Source organism: Acinonyx jubatus, chromosome D3, assembly GCF_027475565.1.
Source record: "Acinonyx jubatus isolate Ajub_Pintada_27869175 chromosome D3, VMU_Ajub_asm_v1.0, whole genome shotgun sequence".
Taxonomy (NCBI): Eukaryota; Metazoa; Chordata; class Mammalia; order Carnivora; family Felidae; genus Acinonyx; species Acinonyx jubatus.
The window spans coordinates 76762120-76784685 of NC_069392.1; the positions used below are offsets into that span (position 1 = coordinate 76762120).

General features: G+C 36.8%; 1 protein-coding gene across 1 annotated transcript in view; it reads left to right on the forward strand.

Annotated features, from left to right (window-relative positions):
* LOC106986993 (glutamate decarboxylase 1-like) overlaps nucleotides 1-22566 on the forward strand; it is a 66477-nt gene that overhangs the window by 24857 nt on the left and 19054 nt on the right. The window contains 4 exon segments of the mRNA XM_053205654.1: nucleotides 14055-14334; nucleotides 17843-17933; nucleotides 21286-21398; nucleotides 21719-21834. Of these exon segments, the coding sequence (XP_053061629.1) occupies nucleotides 14055-14334; nucleotides 17843-17933; nucleotides 21286-21398; nucleotides 21719-21834 (600 nt within the window).

A 22566-nucleotide genomic window follows, 5' to 3' on the forward strand; every position in this document is an offset into this window, starting at 1 on the left:
GATTGATCAGGTCTTGGGAAGTATGTTTGGTCCTCCAGGACCTGTGTGTTTGACATGAAGTGGAACAAAATATACCACCCCAAAATATCCTTCTCTGGTATACTGACCTTTTGAGGATGAGTATTTTTAAGAAAGGGCAGATCCAAGAGAAGCTCTGAAAAATGTGTGGAAATTATTTTTCTATGAGACATTTACACATATATTGGATATCTCCATTTATGAAGGTGTCTCCATCTCTCTACCAGAAAGAGGAAGGTGACTAAATCTTTTGAAACTCTTATCGATAGAGAAGGCAATGGCTTACTCTACATAACCACCATACCTTTGTGTGTTGTGCCTTCCTGACAACTTCCCATAACTGGTCTCTGCTCCCTGCACCCCCAACATTTTCTTTTGTCTTTAGCTGGGTTGGGTCATCTGGATATCTCCCATTGTATATAGGAGGTGTGCATGCTATACAGGAGGTGCATATATATAGGAGGTGTTCATTTTTCTCCTACTAATCTGTCTTTTGGTACGGGGGTCTCAGCCAAGAATCTAGAAGAGTGGAGGGGAAATTATTTTCCCTCCTCGACAGACACATCAATAAATGTCCTTTGACTAAACCAATGTAGAAATGTAAGAAACACTCACTCAGCTATGGTTTGTAGGATTAGGAGAAAACATGAGTACAGAAAAGAAATTCAGTTAGGAAGCTATTGAGATATTGTTGGCAGCTTAGAAGACGAATGAGGCAAAGATGTGATTAAAAGTTGACTCTTCAAAGTGGAACCTTGATGTGGCAGCTGCTGTAGATATCTCACCTCTCTAATAGTTCATGTCTCTGTATAACTAATATTTAGTAATTATGGCTTAAATATAATTCAGATTGAAGAAACAAAAGGCTATATATTTAGCATTTATCTCAAGATTTAAGAACATAGATTTTATATTTTTTCTTTTACAGCAGGAAATATTCTTTAATTCTTATTCAATAATAATACAAAATATGAAGATGGGACTCTTGATACTTGACTTTCCCTGGGTAAAGTTGATTTCTTTGGTCCTCACACCAGGACATTTGAACTGAGCTGATAGAACTTGCTGAAGTTTAATTCACCGTAGTTAATACAAAATAACCATCTACTACATTCTCAGCTGTGCACCAGATCGAGACAGACAAAGCCCAGTCAGACACAAAGCTGAAGAAGACACAGTGCTAGGGTGGGACCCCTGGGTGCCTCAATTGGTTGAGTGTACGACTCTTGATTTCTGCTCAGGTCATGATCCCGGGTGGTGGGATTGAGCCCTGCTTCGGGCTCCACACTGAGTGTGGAGCCTGCTTAAGATTCTTTCTCCCTCTGTCCCTCTTCCCCACTCTCTCTGTCTCTCTAAAATTAAAAAAAGTAAATAAATAAAGGCACAATGCTAGTTTACCTCAAGGAACTGATAATGTAGTCAGTGATGTAAAATGCATATCAATAATTATAGTGCAAGATATTTTATAAGCACTCTAAGGTAAAAACACAGAATAAAACTTAAAATACTCTGTGTTAATACTGAGGAAGCAAAAGATTATTTCATCTCAAGATAGTAAGAAGGACTTAAGGGAGTCCTGTAGGAATAAGTTGGGACTCAAATAATAAAGGACATTTTGGGAAGACATGCAAAGCTGAGTTAACAATTTAACAAAGCTGAATCTCTAATTCATGCGAGGATACTTTCACAAGGAAATAAATATACTTTGGACATGGGCACAAGACCCTATCATCTTGGATATATAGATCACACAGGCGACTAAGTGAATGAATGTTAATGGGTGGATAGAAATCTACCTCGCACCCTAAAAACTAGAGAGATGAGAGATAAATGTACTATCCTCTGCTCTTTCCTAGTTAATCATCATCTCTGACAGTTTTCAAGTTTTCTAATGTATAAATAAGACTCCAACTAATACCTCATTTTCAAATGGTGTTCAATTATGTAAATCTCTACCTTCCATCTTTGCTTTCATTAGCATAGCAGGGCCCGGTGATTATAATGAGAGAGCAATTTTTTTCAACTATTCAAATGTCATTTATTTAAAGAGCAAAAATTTTGCATAATGAACCTTCTACAAAGGATCAAATAGATCAATAATTCAGGTAATGTTTATGAGTTTATTCCTTTGTTTTGCAAGCCTTGCTTCTCAGTAGGTGAATTAATGTGCAAATTAAATATGCATGAACCAATCTGTGTTATTGGTTTATTTTGTGATATCCAGATGTTATTTTTTCCTTCTCTGTATTCAGTAGTGATCACTTGAGATTCAAATGCAAACCCTAGGTGCAGTCGTCACACCTATACATCATTAAAAATGAATAATAAGGTGCCATATGTGAAAGCATTAAACTTATTGCTTCCTTTTAAATAAGACCAAACCATTAGCAATCTTATTTTCTACTTCAGAATAATTTTGTCTCCACAGCATTAAAGCTCATGAGGTCAGCATTTTATAATGCAGTAGCTCTAAACCTTTTTGGCCTGAGAATCTCTTTATATGCCTAAGAATTATTGAAAACCTCAAAGAAACCTCAAAGAATTTGTGTTATCTGGGGTCTAACCAATAATTTTAGCTGTATTATACATATTATAAATTAAAATGGGTAAAGTTTTAAATATTTATCAATTTATTTTAAAATAACAGTTACATTGGGATGTCTGGGTGGCTCAGTTGGTTAAGTGTCTGACTCCTGGTTTTGGCTCAAGATCTCACAGTTCTGTGAGTCGAGTCCTGCATTGAGCTCCGCACTCATGGTGCGGGCCTGCTTGGATTCGCTCTCTCTCCCTCTCTCTGCCCACCTTCCTCAAATAAATAAATAAACTTCAAAAATAAAATAAAATTGTATAATATATAGTCATATATCATATTAACAATCACGTATATTAACATTGATAACATCATTTTATAAAAACAATCCTGTTTTCCAAAACCAAAATAAAAATAGTGCCACCATTGTCAACCCACCAGACTGGCTTCTGGTCTCATATTTCTTTTTTTCCTCTTTAATTTTTTTAGTGTTTATTTATTTTTGAGCGGGGGGAGGGGCAGAGAGAGAGGGAGACACAGAAAGCAGGCTGCAGGCTCCGAGCTGTCAGCACAGAGCCCGACACGGGGCTCAAACTCATGGACGGTGAGATCATGACCTGAGCTGAACCAACTAAGCCACCCAGGTGCCCCTCTGGTCTTATATTTCATTGCAACTTGTTTTGGCAAGGACAACCAATATTCTCTCTACTGCCAAATCCAACAGGCATTCCTTGCCCTTAGAGTCTTACATGATTGGTTTTGGTTTTCTCTATATTTGCTTTAAACAATGAATTTTTTTTTAGAAAAAAAAACTTAAAAAGAAGAAAACTACCTTTACTCACATGTTTATCATTTCTAACACTCTTCATTCTTTTGCATAGAGCCAAGTTTTAAAAAAAAAAATCTTTTTATCATGTATATATAACCTGAAGAACATCCTTAATGTATCTTGCAGGACTATCAACAAATCCCCCTTTGTTTGTGATGGAGAAAGTGACATACAATTCTAGGTTTTAGTGCCTGCTTGTTTTCTTTCCATACTTTAAAGAAACCTTTTCAAAAAAAAAATAAATAAATAAAATTAAATAAATAAATAAATAAGAAGTCTTTTCATTGCTTTCTGACTTACACAATTTTCTGATGAGAAGTCTAGTCGTTATTAACATCAGTCCCCTGTACATAACGAATCTTTACTTGGCTGTTGTAAATTTTTTAAATAACTGCTTTTAACAATTTGGTATATGTTTTCTGGCATGGTTTTCTTTCTGTTTGTTCACCTTGGGGTTTGTTTAGCATTCTGGGATCTGTGGGTTTATAATGTTCATCGAATTTGGAATTTTTATAGCCATTATCTCTTCAAATCTTTTCCTGTATCTCTTCTTTCTGGAACTCCAGTTAAGGCTATGTTAAATTGCATTATTTTGCTGCACATATCATTAGAATTTAGGTCATCTTTTCTTCAGCATTTTTTATCCTTTTGATTCAGCTTGGATAGTTTTTATTGACCTTTCTTCAAATTCATTAGTCTCGTCTTTTTTTTCCTATAAGCTCTAATATTCTATTAGGCTGAGCTAGTGAACTTTTTATTCCAGATATCTTAGTTTTTCAGCCCTAGAAGTTCTATTTAACTTAGTTGTATTATTTCCATTTAGCTTTTTGTTATGTGCATGTCTTCTTTAAATTCTTGAATGTATTTGTAGCAGATACGTTTTAAAGTCCTTACCTGCTAATTTCATTATCTCTGTCATTTCTGGTTCTACTTGCTGATTTTTTTTCTAGGTTGCAAGTCACATTTTTTTAATACTTCTTTGTATATTTTGTCATTTTTATTGAATGCTGGACATTGTGAATTTTTTATTTTGAATATAGATGTCATCCTTCAAAGAGTGTCAAGTTTTGGGAAGTAGTTAACCTACCTGTGGGTCAGAGTTACTTGCAAGTCTTGTTTTTAAGCATTGTTAGGTCTCGAGTAGCCTCTTATTCTGGGGCTATTTTTTAAAGTAAGTAAGTCATACTCTGTCCAGTCTAATAGGCAACAATTTTATAATTTTAATGATTAAAATACTGATAATGTATTATCAATTAATTTGTCAATTATTAAAATTTAAAGAATGTATTAAAGGCACATTTATGTGTCATTCCTTGATTTCTTTTGAGATTGACAATTTTTTTTCATCTTGCCTAATGTCCATTTTTTATTTTTTCCTTATGTTTCTTGTTTGCAATCTTCATCACATCTTCATTTCCAACTTTGGTGATTTGACCTGGCTGGGACGGACGGATTGATTCCAGGTCATATAACCTGATAAATACTGATAACCCTCAGTTCCTAAAAATACCGAAAAATTAATTGCTTTAATTATCAATTGTTCTGTATATTTTTCATTCAGTTACTGGATTAAGTTGTCTCTAAATCACAATTATTTGTAATGAAGTAGATACTATTTAGCTGTTTTTTGGTTTACATCATTGGGATAACTTGAGATTTGCCTTGATTTTCCAAGACTCCTGTGAGTCAATTAGCACAGATGTTATTTATAGATCTGGTTCAAGCTAGGTTGTACTAAAACCTGTGAAATTCAACTTGGAATTATTTGTCCCTATTAAGTCCATATCCTAACGGCATTCTTCATAATGCAGGCTTTGAGAAAATGTGGGAAATTTTGAGGGAAAAAATACAAATTACATGTATCAACAAATAGAATGTAGAGACACAAATGGCAATTCATTCCCTCAATGTAGAGAGACATTTAGAAATGCCTCAACTAAGGCAGATAATTGAAAGAATTAACGTTGAAAGCAAAGAATGAATACTGCTTTACATATTAATATTTTACGTTCAGGGAAAAACATACATTACCTGAAAACAATTTCAGATTTTGATAACAACACAAGGTCTATTTAGAAAGCCACCAGGTGGAAAGGAATAGTATGTTATGTTGTTTTAGAGAAATGAAGAGATTAAGGTTGGAAGATCTAGTTTTTGGCCTGGGGCCAAAACTCTGCTGTGACAGTTGCTGGTTGTACTTTTTGGGCAAACCCTTTTAAGTTTTCCATAGGTTTCTATGCTGTGGATATTTTGCTAGAATTATACGTCTGTCTAAAGCAAATGGTGATTTGCAAAAACTAAACAAAACTCTTTTTTTTTCAACTTTAAAGGTACGCTAATAAAAGAAAGCTATCCTGTAGTCTAGACACAATAACTACAAAGGAAAATGTATGGTTTCAAGTATGTTCTGTGATTTTTATCGTTTCTCCTTTCAATGTGTACAAACAAGAAGTTTGCAAGTGCTTATGGAAAAATTAAGCTGAAATGGGAGATCAAAGAATCACATGAATGTAAAGACCAGATAATGCATGAGTGATTTTCTCTCTATACTTTGTGTATTTAGAATATCATGCTTCCTGGTATTGTCAGAAACAATTTCCCAAAGATGAAAAGAAATTTTCCCAGAAGAGAGCAGTGACTTATGAAAACACATGAAGTTAAACCTGACAAAGTAAACACATATCAATATGTCTCCGGGTGTTTATCGAGTTATCATGTCTTTGTGTTCCGTGGATTTAGCTATTTACTGTATCTTCAAACTTATCTCTACTTTTGAACCCATATAAACCAGAAATTGTGTGGAAAGAAAGGCTAATACATATGATCTAGGTGAAAGTAACAAATTAACCCTTCTTTGGATTTTTATAAATGTGTAAATAATTGAATGATATTAAGCACTGTGGAGGCATATAAGGAATTGAATGCTACTTTTTCTCATCTTCAAAGTTTACACAGTCTAAGAACTAGAGTATCCACATAGGTAAAGTTAAAAAAATAATAAAACACCAGATAACAATTGTCACAGTCTTCTATGTTTTACATGTTGAAATTCCAAACATTTTTTATATCATCATCCAAATATATTTTTTTCAATTTTAGCAGTTAATAAATGCATAAATGTGGGCAAGGCATGTAACTTTTTGTGCTTCCGTTTCCTTATCTGAAAAATAGTGCTACAGTATCTGCACATGACCTAGATTGTTAATTCTCCCCAACATCCATCTCATCTTTGTTTTCGTAATGGTCAACGTCCTATTCTCTGCTCACCTCTTTCCTGCCTTATGTACAAAGTGCTAACAAGGAAGATGTCCATCCAGCAGGAGACTATAATTTCTACCCTAACTTCCGTCTTTATGTGGCCATGGCAACTCTCTGGTCACATGACTAAGTTCTGACCAATAGGACCTACACAAATTCTACATTGCACCTCAAGTGACAGTCTAATTTCTCTTACTTCCCTTCTCCAATCCCTTGGTGTAGAATTCAGATACAGTGCTAGCAAGCTAACTTTGTGGATGAAAAGTGGGCAAAAGCAATAATTTTCCCCTGTGCTGTCCAGTTAAGTGGCAACCAGCCACAGGTGGCTGTTCAGCACTTAAAATGTGATCGAAGAAATGAATTTTTAATTTTGTTTGGCCTTAATTAAATTTAAAAATTGATACTCTAGTTATTGAAGAACTTTTAAGTATGTTTGAAAACATACATAAATTAATCTACCATTTTCAACTGAAACTTCCATGAAATCTAAGAATAGACCAAGTATTTCCCAATTAACATGTAATTAAAACACCCATTTAACATCTAATTGAGATTTGATGCATGTTTGAATTATACAATAAATCTTCTAATTGGCTTAAGTCACTACTATTTTGGTTTCTATGAAAGCAGCCATATACTGTGTTAATTAATAAACTACTTCATAGAGTTTGAGGAGGATTAAATGAGCTAATCCTCATTAGAGGCTTAGAACAGATCATGCCACATGTTAAAGGTTCAATGCCTATAAATTATTACCGTTATTATATCTCTCAATTTCAATGAAATTTTCCACCCCCTTATAACTCTATATCATTTTATGTATTTATACAATATAGTGCCATCATCATTCAAATTCATGCATTTAAATTAGAATTCATATTGAAAAATTTGTCAGAAGGCATATGCTTCTGTTCTATAATCTGTTCATCTCAAAGATGATAAATAGCTCTTACTCAAGGTTTTACTAATATACTTAATAGTTCAACCACCAACCCGTCACCATTGTTTCTACAACCATAAGGAAGCACAGTCCTGTCACAGTACATCTCAAACCATTCTCTGGTTTTCTATTGCTCTAAGGATAAGCACTAAACACATTCATGTGCCCTTCCCACCTCCCCCAGGATTACTTCTCCCTGTTCATTTTTTGGGCCGTCCCATACTCTGGTTTTGTCTTATTTCTTCAGTGGGCATCTCAACATCTTGTGCATTTGTTTGACGCTTCCTTGAGTGTGTTCTCTTCCCTCATCACCTAGTTACATGATACTTAGCCTTCATATTTCAGCTCACATATCATCCTCTTTAGAGAGTCTTAGATGGCCTTCCAAGTCTTCTGCTAAATATGCAGACAGCACCTTGGTGGCACCTTCCTGTACCACCCTGTCCCATGCCTCTTCTAGAATCTATGATTATAATCTTTACCATAAATGTATCACTTTTCCCATTATTAAAATATGATACTGTTTTCTGTCCATCACCCACTTTTCTCTTAAGTTGTAACTTCCTTAAGGGCAATACTGAATGTACATTTTGTATTTCCCCTCCCACATCAAGATGGAACTTTTTAACTATTATTATTATTATTTTAAATATGAGCTCTATGCCCAATGTAGGGCTTGAACGCATGACTCTGAGATCAAGAGTCACATGCTCCACCCACTGAGCCAGCCAGGTTCCCCAAGATGAAACTCCTAATAAACACATTAAACTGCCAAATAAACTATACAAAGTTGACCAATATTTGGTGTGATGATTCAGATAAAAATCAAGATCACTTCAGCTCAATGGTGGAGATAAGAAAATATATTTTTTTAGTGTTTATTTGTTTATTGAGAGAGAGAGAGGGGGAGGGAGCATATGCACAAGCAGGGGAGAGGCAGAGAGAAAGGGAGAGAATCCCAAGCAGGCTCTGCGCTGTCCATGGAGTTAGAGGCAGGGCTCGATCCCATGAACCATGAGATCATGACCTGAGCCGAAATCAAGAGTCAGATGTTTAACCAACTGAGGCACCAGGTGCCCCAAGAAAATATTTATGGAGCTACTAAGATGTGAGTTGGACTTGCTAAGATAGAATTCAGGATAGGGGTTAAGAGAGTGGATTTAGAACAAGAATGGCTGGGATTGAATCCCGGCTCTGCCAGTTAGCTGTGTGATTCTTGGCAAATAATGTGACTTATCGGTGCTTTAGGTTCTTCATCTGTAAAATGGAGAAAGGAAAGAGCAGCGGTGTCTTACAAGGTTTCAGGGAGAATTAGATGAGTCAATACAAACTTAGCTTAGAAGAGAGCTTAGAAGAGAGTATCAAGTACATACTAAGTACTTGATAAATATGTGTTAAATGTGACCTTTGGATTAGAAGAAAGGGAGAAGGAAGCCATTTAAGACAGGTGAAATTTCACAAACTATAACGCAGGGGATTAAGAAAAGAGACTGACCTTCCTTTTGAGGTGCAGCCAATTTCTGTAAATGAGTAGTAGGAGGTAAGGCAAAGAAAGGGTCAACGAAGGACTTGATAATATAATGGTTGGGAGGTCAGTGCACATTTCTGATCAGAGCAGTGGCATTCTTAAAATTGTTTCGTGCTTGTTTTTGCCTGTCAGCATTGCCAGAGAAAAGAGACATAAATAATTGCTGGAAGCACTTAAGAGGCCTTATCTCTTTTGATATCTTAAAGCCATGAGTAGGTATTAGTACGATGCCCACTTTATTGACGGTGACATGGAAGCAAGGAGAGGCGTGAAACAGAGCAAGACAATAATAACGTCAAAATCACAGGACTTCTATGAGGATTCAATGTATGAAAAATATTTAGCTCCATACAAAATACGGCAAGGGTCTGGTGAAAGAAATCTATAGGCTTTAATATTAGGATTGCTGTCAGTCAGAAGAGGGGAGTATCGCCCTCCTTTTCCTCTTTGTAGTCCTGTATCATGTCGTGTAATATAAGAAAGCTTTCACATGCTTTGTCAAGAAAAATTGTGAGTTTTAATTTCAATGTGCCTGTGTTGTACAGACATATAAAATTAGTGGGAGGTGAAACAAACAACAACATGAATTTCCCACGTTGGGGAGGGCCAGTTCTATGCTCCTATGCTCAGCAGATCTATAAACGAAGACCTAATTGCCAACAGCGAGGACATGAAGGGAAAAAAAATGAGTGATAGCTGGAGAGCACTTCATGGCTCAAAACCCATTTCCTCAGAATAGGGATTGTTTGAGTCTTTTTGAACATAGCGTACTGGTGGTTATTATGTGCGAGAGAGGATGGAGAAGGTGGCGAACTTCGGCGGGTGACCTTGGACTATGAGGGCTGTCTCACGATTGCGACCCCTGGGGCGAGCGTGGGTGGGTTTATTGACAGAGATGAGTGCGAGTTCAGGAGTCATGAGAAGGGTTCGTCTTTACAAGATGATGCGACAGTCTTCCTTAGTGGATGTCGCAACCCTATTAGAGCCAAGAAACTCTGCAGATGGTTGAAAGAAATGGAAGAGCAGCTCCTTGGGATTTATTTATTTTTTTATTTTCCCACTTCTATGCCACCTCTACAACCATCAGTTGATTCCTCTGGAAAGCAATGAAAGGAGGAAATGGTTTTCAAATCATCACACTTCTATATTCTTGTTTGTTACAGCCTCTAAGTGAACTTCTTAATGAGGGAAAAGTTACAATAACTGGTTCAAGTTGGATTGGAAGTTGTAAATGGCTTTTGATAAGCCACAGTGTTTGTTTCTATTATTAGAATAAATTAAGTGTTACTACTCTTTTTATAAATTGCACCCAAATGCCTAGGATAGAAACCAAGGTATCCCAGGTGATTTTCTTATGTGAATCATCAGTGTTTTCCTGCTTTTTCCTTAACATGCTCAAACTTGCTTAACAATGAAAAATAATGTTGACCAGCACATTACTCAAGAGCTGTAAATCCCACGGGATAATTGAACATTTGATAAATTCTGGAGGAAATGTGTTCTTGGAAATGGGGCTCAGAAGTGATGATCATTACGTATTTTTGGATTGTTTAAAATGTTAAAAGTTTTGGGGGGACCTGGTGGCTCAGTCAGTTAAATGCTGACTTCAGCTCAGGTCATGATCTCGTGGTTCATGAGTTCAAGCCCCACAACAGGCTCTGTGCTGACAGCTCAGAGCCTGGAGCGTGCTTCAGATTCTGTGTCTCCCTCTCTCTCTGCCCCTCCCTTGCTCACTCTTTCTCTCTCTCTCTCTCTCTCTCTGAAAAATAAACATTAAAAAAGTTTTTTTTTAATGAAATACAATGTTAACATTTTCAACCCAAAGGCAAAAAAGTAATACCTGTGTTAAAAGGGTGTGAATTGTATCATTAATATGACCATGCGTATTTTTCATTTTCTACCCTGTAATTTTCTACCCTAATACTTTACCCTGAAGATAAAAGTTGTAATTGTCAAAAGGGAAGTTGAAACCCATTCCTTTTTTGACATGAAATCATACTTTAAAGAAGCCACAATGTTTAAACACAAATACACAACCATCATCTTTCATTTAATTCTCTAAACAAAAAAGAGCATTGTATCCCTGCCCTTTTTACAAATAATGAAATTGCCTCAGATTTCTGTGCCACCAATAAAAAGACTTTAAAAGAGTCTATATTATAAATTACAGCAGCTACACAACTTTAATGGTCAAGTTCTTCTCCATCACCTAAAAGCACCCTCTGGCTCCACATACTCTTTTAAAGCAAATACTATTTTTTTTTTTCAAACAACATGGAGTGTGGAGATACCCTGGAAAGTAAGTTAAAATTTTGTGAGAAGAAATGGGGATTCAATGGGAATTATTATTAACTGAAAGAGTGGGATTGGGGTGTTACTTACCAAAAAGTGCAGACGGTCAAACAAGTCTTACTTATCTTATATGATTATTAATCATGCATATTAATCATATACACGTCTTTTGACAAAAATACATTAGCAATCTTTGTCTTACTTCAATATTTAAAACATTTTGTTTTGTTGAAATTTTGTTATTTTTTGTTATTAAATACAAATTTAACCGAGTTTTAGGTTGTAGATTCAATGTGTGTTGAGCTATTAATGGAGTCTAATTCTTATGTCAAATCTTTTGGTTTTTACATAGTTTCTTTATAAACATTTGTAATACTATCCCATGTGTAGAATCTTTTTAAGTTCACTTTTTCTTGTGGTTTATGTTTCCTCTAATTCTTTGAAAGGAGTTCTGTTTCTAAAACTTTAATTCCTTTAGAATTTATTTATATTAATATGTATTATTCACTGTGTATAGCAGTGAACCTTTCGAAAAGCAATTTTCCTCTAGAAAAAATATTTTGCAAACAATTAACCTAATATGTGTCTACCGGGCCAACGTGTAATATGAAAATCTGTTTTTAGGTACACTGCATGCTTTGCGAATTGTCTCACGTTTCTGTCATTGCTGTCTTATACAGTTTTTTCATGATCAGGATTTTATTCTTTATGGAAAAAGCTGTAATAGAACATTTTTGTCTATCATACATAAACACATAAAAATGTTTAAACATTATATCAATGCTTCAAAACTAAACTGAATTATTTTTGCTGCAGTATTCAAAAATTCAGTCTGAAGTATTTGGGGAGAGCTTGTTTTATTTTAAGAAAAATCCATTAGAACTGGAAGAAATTAATACTACTAAGCTTATAAAAGCAAAACTATAAAATTTAGCTAGAAACCATTTTCTGATTACTTCATGTTTTCTCCACATCTAGCTACAAGTAAACAGCTTGATATTATGAATTCTAGTCTATACTTTCTTTTTTCTTCCACATTGTCCAGAACATTAAAAGATACCTAAGAATGGCTTGTTTGCTTGATTGGATGTTTGGTTCAATATTTTTATTGAAGAGGACCTCAGGACATACTATTTTTGAATTTAATTTTTAAAGGATAACTTAATGGTCTTTGGATTCAAACATCTGTCTATCAATTCTGGTTCCACCATATAAGCTCTTTTTTTTTGGTTAATCATAATAGCATTTCTATCATAACCCTATGTTATGAGGACTGAATAGAATAATACATGTGAGATTTCTGGGCCATCATATGAGTTCAAAAAGTATCAATTATTACTATTGCTTAACTTCTTTAAATCTGTTTATCTGTGGGGCCCCTGGGTGGCTCAGTGGGTTAAGCATCCAACTTCAGCTCAGGTCATGATCTCATGGTTCGTGGGTTCGAGCCCCGCGTCGGGCTCTGTGCTGACAGCTCAGAACCTGGAGCCTGTTTCAGATTCTGTGTCTCCCTCTCTCTCTGCCCCTCCCCTGTTCATGCTCTCTCTCTGTCTCAAAAATAAATAAATGTTAAAAAAAAATTTTTTTTAAATGTGAATAGCAGGATCTTATTACGAAATAAGAATCATTACTTACAACTAAACCATGAGAGGTCTTAATTACTAAATTCCTAATCCTGTACACTAAATCGATATGAAACTAACAATCACAAATTGTATCATTGGTTCTCTATACGGTTATAAAAGAGCCTCACGTGATTTCAGTAGTATTTCTGCTTCTTCCCAGTTTATAGCTACCCACCAGAGATCATGTGTGAATATAAATAAGAATTTCAATCGTTAAGCATTTCTTGGAAGCATCTGTGTGGCTACAGATAAAAGCAGTAAATACATATTTTCAGCATGTTTTAATAATCAAAAACTATTTAATTTTTTAACTTAGATAAAGAACAGCTGAGAAAAAAATCTGGTCATGCTTTTCAATCAACTGAGAAAAATGTGACAGAAGGGGCTCACACTGAGGAAGTAATGATTAATTTATCAAATGCTTATGCTTCAGGTATGGATGTCATTAACAAATGTTATGTTTCATTTTTTAATAAAAATGTTATGTCATTTACATATTTATTGAAACCATTGTAAGGTCTAAGATTTGATGCTTTAACTTACTTTTAAAAGTGCAACTACCTGGGGCACCTGGGTGGCTCAGTCAGTTGAGTGACCGACTTCGGCTCAGGTCATGATCCTGAGGCTCCTAAGTTCAAGCCCCGCGAGGGGCTGCTCCGAGCCTGGAGCCTGCTTCAGATTCTGTGTCCGCATCTCTCTCTGCCCCTCCCCTGCTCTCTCCCTCTCAAAAATAAATAAACATTAAACAAAATTCAAAAAGTGCAATTACCAGTTCATTTGTTTGACAAGGCAACGATAAGGTCCATCTAGGGGATCTTGAAGGTTCAATTACTCCAATGGTGTGGATCTAAAATGACTTTTTTTTTTTTTTTTTTTTTTTTTTTTGGTGAAAATTGTTATCCAGTGAAACTTGGAATGAAGATTCTGAGTAAGATTTGAACACATGCTACTTGTTACTTCACATGGCCTTTTAATATCTTTAATGTCCAATGATCAAAACTCTACGCCCATGGTGATTTTCCTTGGCATTCTAGTTACTGACCTGGCTTTTCATCTCTTTTTTTGCTCTAGATTTGTTGCCATCCAAGGATGGTAAAGATTTAACTAAATGTTTTCTGCTGCGAGTGGTAAATATTCTTCTGCATTACATCAAAAAAATGTTTGATGTTAAGAGTAAAATACTAGACTTTCATCATCCTCACCAACTTCTTGAAGGTTTGGATGGGTTTAACCTAGAGCTGTCTGGCCACCCTGAATCTTTGGAGCAGTTACTTGTTGACTGCACGGATACCTTAAAATATGGTGTTAAAACAGGTAATTTTCAAATCAATGTACCTGAACTGGAGACTGAATGAATGGCCTTGAGTTTTTGTGTGTGTTGGAAAACGGTCCCATTTTACTCATTTTTACTTAAAACATTCATCTAGTTTGTTTTCAAATTGGTGTTATCACATATAAACTGTTTAGTAGTTAACAAAGAAAAGTAAATACAGTGGTTTGGGCTTGAAGCATTATATTCCAATGGCAATTAAACATACAATTTTAACTTACTTATTTTCATTTGCCCATATTCATTATTAATGCTCAATTGACTATCCTTCTACATCAATAAAATATATAGCAGTAAAAAAAAATATATATCTAATCCTATATGTTAGATATATATGTAGATATATATATCTACATCCTATATGTTAGAAATTATGTTTTCTGATTAATTTATTGTAACTTTATTCTTAACCACTTAAAGCAATGATATGTCCCGGGGCTAACAATGTTTGACTAGGCTCTATGGACCCCTTTCTCTAAAATCTTAAATGTATACTAAATAACGTATTTGAAACAACACAATCTTTGGAAAGAGACACACACAAAAAAGCGTCCAAATACAACCTGTATCCCTGGGTTTATTACTCATTTCTTATTATGTGATCTTTGAAAATACTTCATGTGTTAATAATTGAAAGTTATTTGTGTATACTGACTTGCCTTGTATTTGATAGACATTAAACAGATACTTAAAATAATGTATTTTTGACATCACAGAAACTTTAAGCATCACGCATATTTTATCTTCAGACCAAACTGATCAAGCATGCCAAGAAACAAAAATAATTTCTATTTGAGAATGCTCATTTCTGCATTAATTTTAATAACAAAAATAAAAAGGTGCCTCATTTTCACATTTATCTTGTATAACCTGGATTTTCTTTGACAGAACACTATGCAGTATTGCCATTTAAAGTCCTGGGAGGGGCACCTTGGTGTCAGTCAGTTAAGTTTCTGGCTCTTGATCTTGGCTCAGGTCATGATCTCATGGTTGTTAGATCAAGCCCTGCATCTGGTTCTGTGCTGGGCATGGAAGCTGCATAAGATTCTCTCTCTCTCTCTTCCTCGCCCCTCCCTGACTCGTGCGCATACATGTGCTCTCTCTCTCAAAAAAATTAATTAACAATTTTAAAAACTATACAAAAAAAATCTTAAGAAGTCATGGATGATTTCTCACAGAATTTTAGTTATTACAAAAAGACATACCACATGGGGAGCCTTGGTGGCTCAGTCAGTTAAGCGGTTGACTTTGGCTCAGGCCATGATCTTGTGGTTTACAAGTTCAAGCCCCGCATGGGGCTCTGAGCTGTCAGCACAGAGCCTGGAGCCTGCTTCGGATTCTGTGTCTCCTTCTCTCCCTGCCCTCCCCTGCTTGCGCTCTGTCTCTCTCTCTCTCTCTCTCAAAATTAAATAAAAACATTTTAAAAAATGCAAAAACAATAAAAAGACATAACACAAAATAATATGCTCACTATGATTTCAATTATATTTAATTGTATTTTAAACTGTGTGAAACTGAACATATATACCTGCACATGTATAAAACTACCTGTTCATAATAAATACGTTCTTAAGTTATATCTTCCAAGTGTTATAAATATTGTAAGTGTTTGGATAGCTAAGTAGATATTTTCTCTGCATATATGCATAAAAATTACTGTCCTGTATGTAATGTTTTCTGTTCTATCCATTACTGTAACGTGTAGTATATTTACAACTGGAAAAATATTATTAAATAAGACAAAAAGAAAGCTTCCTAGGATTGTGAAATAAAAGGCATGTGTCAAGACTGAGTTCAACTGTGTAAATGTGAAGTTGAAATAATTTTTAGTTAGAAATAAACATAGCAAAAGGAAGTTCTGAAAAATAGCAAGGCAATTGAAGCACCGTGACAGCTTTAAATCAAGTTCTTCATCCTTCCCTTACCCAGCAAGGCAAAGGCAGAGGAATCTCCAGGGACCCATTCTCCCCGTGTTTGCATTTCCCAGTATCAAGCACAGAGGGAAAAGCAAAGATACTAAAAAAGGGAAAAGTCAATAGTAAAAAGAAACATTTCGTAACACAGCCCAACTTCCAAACCTTCCATTCCTTCCAATTTAATGAACATTTATTAAGCCCCTACTTTTAAAACTAACTACGCGGGCATAGGGGCTCCACAAGTAGGGGTAAGTGACTAGAGGGGAAGGAGACTCACAAAGAGTTGTGATGCTGGTCATTGTTAAGACACGTTGTCAAACAAGTGCAAAGAACAATCTATTTTGGAGCTCAGGAGGAGATTAATTTGTTTTAATGTGTGTTTATTTTGCGGGAGAGAAAAAGAGAAAGAGAAAGAGTGCGGGAGGTCAGGGAGAGAGGGAGAGAGAGAATCCCAAGCACACTCCACACTGTCAGCACAGAGTTCAATGTGGGGCTCAATCCCATGAACTGTGAGATCATGACCTGAGTCGAAATCTAGAGTCCCATGAGTAACTGACTGAGCCACCCAGGTTCCCCAGGAAGAGATTAAGTTAAACTGAGTTGAATACAGAATGTTCAATTTGGTATCTAATGTTTGATGTCCTTTTTTTTTTATATAAGTTTATTTGTTTTCGAGAGAGACAGAGACAGCACGAGTGGGGAGTTGTGCAGACAGAGAGGGAGAAAGAGAGAGCCCCAAGCAGGCTCCGCCCTGTCAGCACAGAGCCCAACGTGAGGCTCGAACTCACGAAACTGTGAGACCATGACCTGAGCTGAAAACAAGAGTCAGGTGCTTGCTTAACCGACTCAGCCACCCAGGCGCCCCCTGATGTTCTTTATTAATACAAATCTTCAAAAATTCTTTGTAAAAAGGACCTGATATTTTGTCCAAAAACACTGAAGCAGCTTTTGAGAAAAAAAATTATTTAATCTTTCGGGTGGCGCCTTCCCCACTCACTGGGGTAGTTTTTTGCATCCTGCCCTTGGTCTTTCTACTTCAGACACAGGATGGGTTCCTCACCCTCAAGCTTACCAGCTCGTTCTCAATTCAATGACTTGACTTCTCCCAAGCTGCTCTTCATACCCGTATTGGGTCTCCTTCACTCTTTGTCTGGAAGCAAACTTTTGATCTGACCTGAAAGATCACTTCTTCCAAGAAGCCTTCCCTAGAGATTAGCTCGCCTGCTCTCCTGATTGTCTTAGGCTCCCTAGGAATGGTCTTAAAACATCCTGATCTCTTCTTCTGTGCTTTCTACAATTGCAGTTAAACACATTTGTGTCATTTATTTGATGAATACCTTTTTCTTCCACTGGTCAGTAAGATCCACACGGTAGTGCCTTCTTTACTACTGTGTCCCCAAAGCTGAGCACTGCCCCTGCATGTGATAGTTCTCAGCAATATTTATTGAATGAAATAATTAGTTTATGTGTGCTCGATCGATGAATACCTGTTAACTGAGAAACTGCTCTGAAATTGAACCACTCTTTAGCCCTGTGTTTTTATTTTGGCTCATTTGTAATTTTGTCTTTTTTCTAGGCCATCCTAGCTTTTTCAACCAGCTGTCCAGTGGGCTAGATGTGGTCGGACTTGCCGGGGCATGGTTGACAGCCACTGCCAATACCAACACGTGAGCATTCTCCAGGGCCTAAGGAGTGTGAGAGCCGGAGACGTGCGTAAGGAAGAGTGAAGATCGAGGTTGTACATTTTGCTGGATACGATGCTTGCCGTAACAAATACAAGTAGTTGGTACCCTGAGGGAAACGCAAAGAAGCCGCTGTCCATTCCCCGGGTAACATGTTTGAGAGTTGCTCAGTCCTCTGGACAGCCTCTAGAAACTCTTAGGATCTGAGTTCCCCGGTAAGTAGTACAGGTCAGATGGTCAGCCTGGGTTACTAGTGTGCAGACCATGAGTGAGTTCAGTTCTGGGGTTGGAATCATTGACACGCTACCCCAAACAGCCCATAGCACATGTAGCCAGATACACACCCAAGTATTTGGGAAGTTGCTTGAATATAAATTAGAACCTGAATCTGATCAAAGCCTGAAGAAAGTAAACTTTTAAAGGAAATCTAAATCCAGCTCCAACGTGATTCGTTAAAAATTCGATCTTTGGGGGACCTGGGTGGCTCAGTTGGTTAGGCGTCTGGCTTCGGTTCAGGTCATGGCCTCACAGTCCATGGGTTCGAGCCCCACATCTGGCTCTGTGCTGACAGCTCAGAGCCTGGAGTCTGCATTGGATTCTGTGTCTCCCTCTCTCTCTGTCCCTACCCCACTGGCACTGTCTCTCTTTCTCTCAAAAATAAGCGTTAAAAAAAATTGGACCTTTGCCACAACAAAACTATTGTCCATACAAACATTAGATCTACTGCTAATGTGTTTTGAAGGAAAGTTAATTTTAGGGGAATATTTTTCAAGGTTAAAAGGATAGGGAAATGATTGGGTATGTAATTGAAAGGAATAGTCTGTGTCAAATGTTAATATAATTTAACTAGCAATCAAAAGGGAGAGCTGGTAGGAATTTAAACTTTAAAACCAAGAACTAAATGTTTATGAGGAGAGACTGCTTCGATATGTGGAACAACTAAGGCTTGCTTTAACTGTTTAGTTATCATTTGGGTTTTAATGGTGCATAGTTCGGGGTAGTAATCAGCATTTTGTAGATATGAAATGCAAACATAAATGGCTTACACAAATGACTGCTATTTTTAATTTTCATTGCTTGATTATGGTCCTTAAAACATGCATAGGGTAATATGCTACTTAAAAAAAATTTATTGCTTGGGGTGCCTGGGTGGCTCAGTTGGTTAAGCGTCTGACTCTTGATTTTGACTCAGGTCATGATTTCACCATTTGTGAGTTCGAGCCCCACATCAGGCTTTGTGCTGACAGCACTGAGCCTGCTTGGGATTCTCTCTCTCTCTCTCTCTCTCTCTCTCTCTCTGCTCCTCCCCCACTCGTATGTGTACACACTCTCTCTCAGAATAAATAAACTTTAAAAAGAGCAACTTTATCTTTTGAGAGAATATTTCTTTGTTATGTAGATTATTACATAAACTCAATTTATACATTTTCCTCCATTGTTTAGAATCCCGTTGTTGTGAGACTTAATCATTCTCTAAGTGAAGAAAATAGAGATTCTTGATGGAAGCAGAAAAAGAGTAGAAAGAACACAAGAGAGGTGGAAGGACAGAGGTTAATAATAAGGGGAGAGAAAGGATTTCAGACAGCCTTCTTTACCTTCAGGGTGTCTTCATTTTTAATGAATGAAGATCTCTTACCCTAATCTGGGATAGCATAAAGCCTGTGAGGTGGAAATAAGGAGAACCCGATTCCAGTCCTAATTCTACCACCTACAATGCTGGGAGGTTTAGTGCATCTCTGTTGTCTGAAAATAATAATGCCCTACTCCATTGAGCTGAGGTCAGATCAGAAAGGCAATGTGCGTGTGTGTTGAAATTGGCATAGCAAATGCTGGCAGAAATGAAGCCTTGTTGAAATACCAGTGTGTGAGATTTGCTTCTTGTTTCTCTTAGAACTAGAATCTTAATTCCCATAGGCAATGGGTTTCCTTACTGGGTCTCTGTGCACAGCCCCTGGGCCAGAGCTTGTGTGTTACTACTGTTTTTTAGGCCGGGCCATCTGAGAAGAGGGGTTGAGGGAAGATGAAGGGAGTCAGCATGGGACTGAAGAGCAACGTGAGGGAACTTATAGACCTGGCTACCCCTTAAGTATCAGCAGAAGCGAATGCTTCATCTCCTGGCGGGGGGGGGGGGGGGGGTGTAGTGCCCTTATAAATGACTGCTTCAAAGGGCAGTCCATCTGTAGGGAACAGAGGAAAGAAAAGATTGTCAACCAGGTCTCTTATGGCCAAAGGACTGCACTGTGGGATGTTAACTTCCCCATGGTTGGGCATTCTTGGGACTCCCAGAAGATTCCATGACTTGTCATGCATGCCTGGATGCAAAAAGAGACCCCGGGGCTGGAAGTCAGTGCCTGCCTTGCAGGTGGGAGGCGATTCTCTGTTGGGCTGTGGGTGTATCTGAGTGAAAGTGGTCACAGCAATGGCTGGGCCTGAATATTCTCCAAAGGCTTTAGAGACAGAGCAAGCTGAGACCATCTGAAATGGCACATAAATGGAGTCTGAGACTGGTAGCTCTCTATAAGAACACCTACAAGGGTCTTTAAAAGGTGTTTGAGGACAAAGAAAAGAATTCCTTGAAAACAACTGAAGCTACTCTTTGATTTCAGAACCAACATAAGTACCTCATTGCTTACTGTATATGGTATGTATAGAGAAAAACTTACAGCTTTCTTTTTGATCTTAGCTGCTGCTTTTTGTGGAAGGGACTCTAATATCAGTGTGACTCAGAGAAGAGTCCCCATCGCCATGCTCTCTGAATTCTCGTTCATGGAGCCATATTGTTCTTGCCTTGAACTATCTACTTGCTTCGAGCTGTTACTGAAAACAGAATAGTTTTTAGCACCCCCCCCCCCTTTTTTTTGGTGTGCTTGCCCAAAGTAAAATTCTTAGGTAGACAATCTTTTCCCAGAAAAGATTTCCCCAGAAAATCTTTTTGAGAAAAGGCTTTTTTCTATCTATTTCATGTTCTGCAAAAACACTGTAGCTCTAGATCTCTTTTTAACTTGCCATATCTATCTATCTATCTATCTATCTATCTATCTATCTATCTATAAGTGGGCATTTTCTGGCTCTACCAGTAATGTGTATATTCAAAATTCCTTTTAGTGGGAGAGAAATTCCCAGCTACTGCACAATACAATGGAATCCATGATCCTTTCTTTGTAGCACTAATATACTCTTAATCTGGAAGGGGCAATTTGCAGCATACAAATTGTAACTATTTCTTGTACAGTCTGCTATAGAATACAAAAAATTGTACATAACCTTATCTAGCACATGACTTTATCCTTTTCCATTTTATACAATTCACAGTCGAATTTCTATATATGTAATATAGGGTTACATATGAAATAGCTCCGGTATTTACTATCATGGAGACGATTTTTCTTAAGAAAATGTATGGAATTATCGGCTGGGGAGAAACAGAAGCAGATGGAATACTTGCACCTGGTAAGAAAAAGCAAGACATCATTTTTCTGAGCTAAATGAAACATATATTCAGAGACGCTCAAAGTATATTTGAACTAATGCTATTATTTTTAAGAGATTCGTAAGTCATTGTGTTAGCTACAGTTGCCAGCAAAATTTCCACAAATCTAAAAGTTATGAATTGTGTGATATTTCTCTCAACACTTTCAAGGAAAGATATTTTTGAAATCACGTCAGTGATTTGGCAACACTTTAGTTTCAGAAAGCACTCAAGTTGTCATGATTTTAGTGACCATTTCTGATTTTTGAAATTGGGTTAACAGTCACTATTTCTCTTCTAGGAGGAAGTATCTCTAACCTCTATGGTATATTAGTAGCTCGTTATAAGCAATATCCAGAGATAAAAAGACAAGGCACGACCGCACTTCCGTGTTGTGTGTTATTTGTTTCTGAACAAGTAAGTATCAAGTCTAGATTCTTCCATCTTTTAAGAATCTTCTGAGGTAAACTGTAAAGTTACTGAAAGATGGAGAATATTAGCTTCGCTCTAACATTATAGAGATTCAGTAATCTCTGTATCTGTGTCTGCCTATTGATATTGGAAAGACTAAAAAACAACTTTCTGTCAACATAGGCTCTAGCCTATAGCAGTACAGATAATTCAAGATTAAAATTTAATTTCAAAATATGAGAAACTAACAAAAATGTGATTATAAATATAAAGCATTCTGCTATCTTTACCAAAAAAAAAAAAAAATCAAACTATGAACATTTTAAAGACTTGATTTGGGGTGCCTGGGTGGCGCAGTCGGTTAAGCGTCCGACTTCAGCCAGGTCACGATCTCGCGGTCCGTGAGTTCGAGCCCCGCGTCAGGCTCTGGGCTGATGGCTCGGAGCCTGGAGCCTGTTTCCGATTCTGTGTCTCCCTCTCTCTCTCTGCCCCTCCCCCGTTCATGCTCTGTCTCTCTCTGTCCCAAAAATAAATAAACGTTGAAAAAAAAAAATAAAAAAAAAAAAGACTTGATTTAGTGATTCCCTGTATCATTGAATAAAGAGAACAAGAATGTGATTGATATCTTATTTTTCCAGTGAGGGTCAAAGGGATTAGTAAAAAAGAAAGGCTCATTTTTGTAGACCAGGACCTCAGCCAAATGTTTCAGATATTGACAATGTATCCACTGATGTCTCC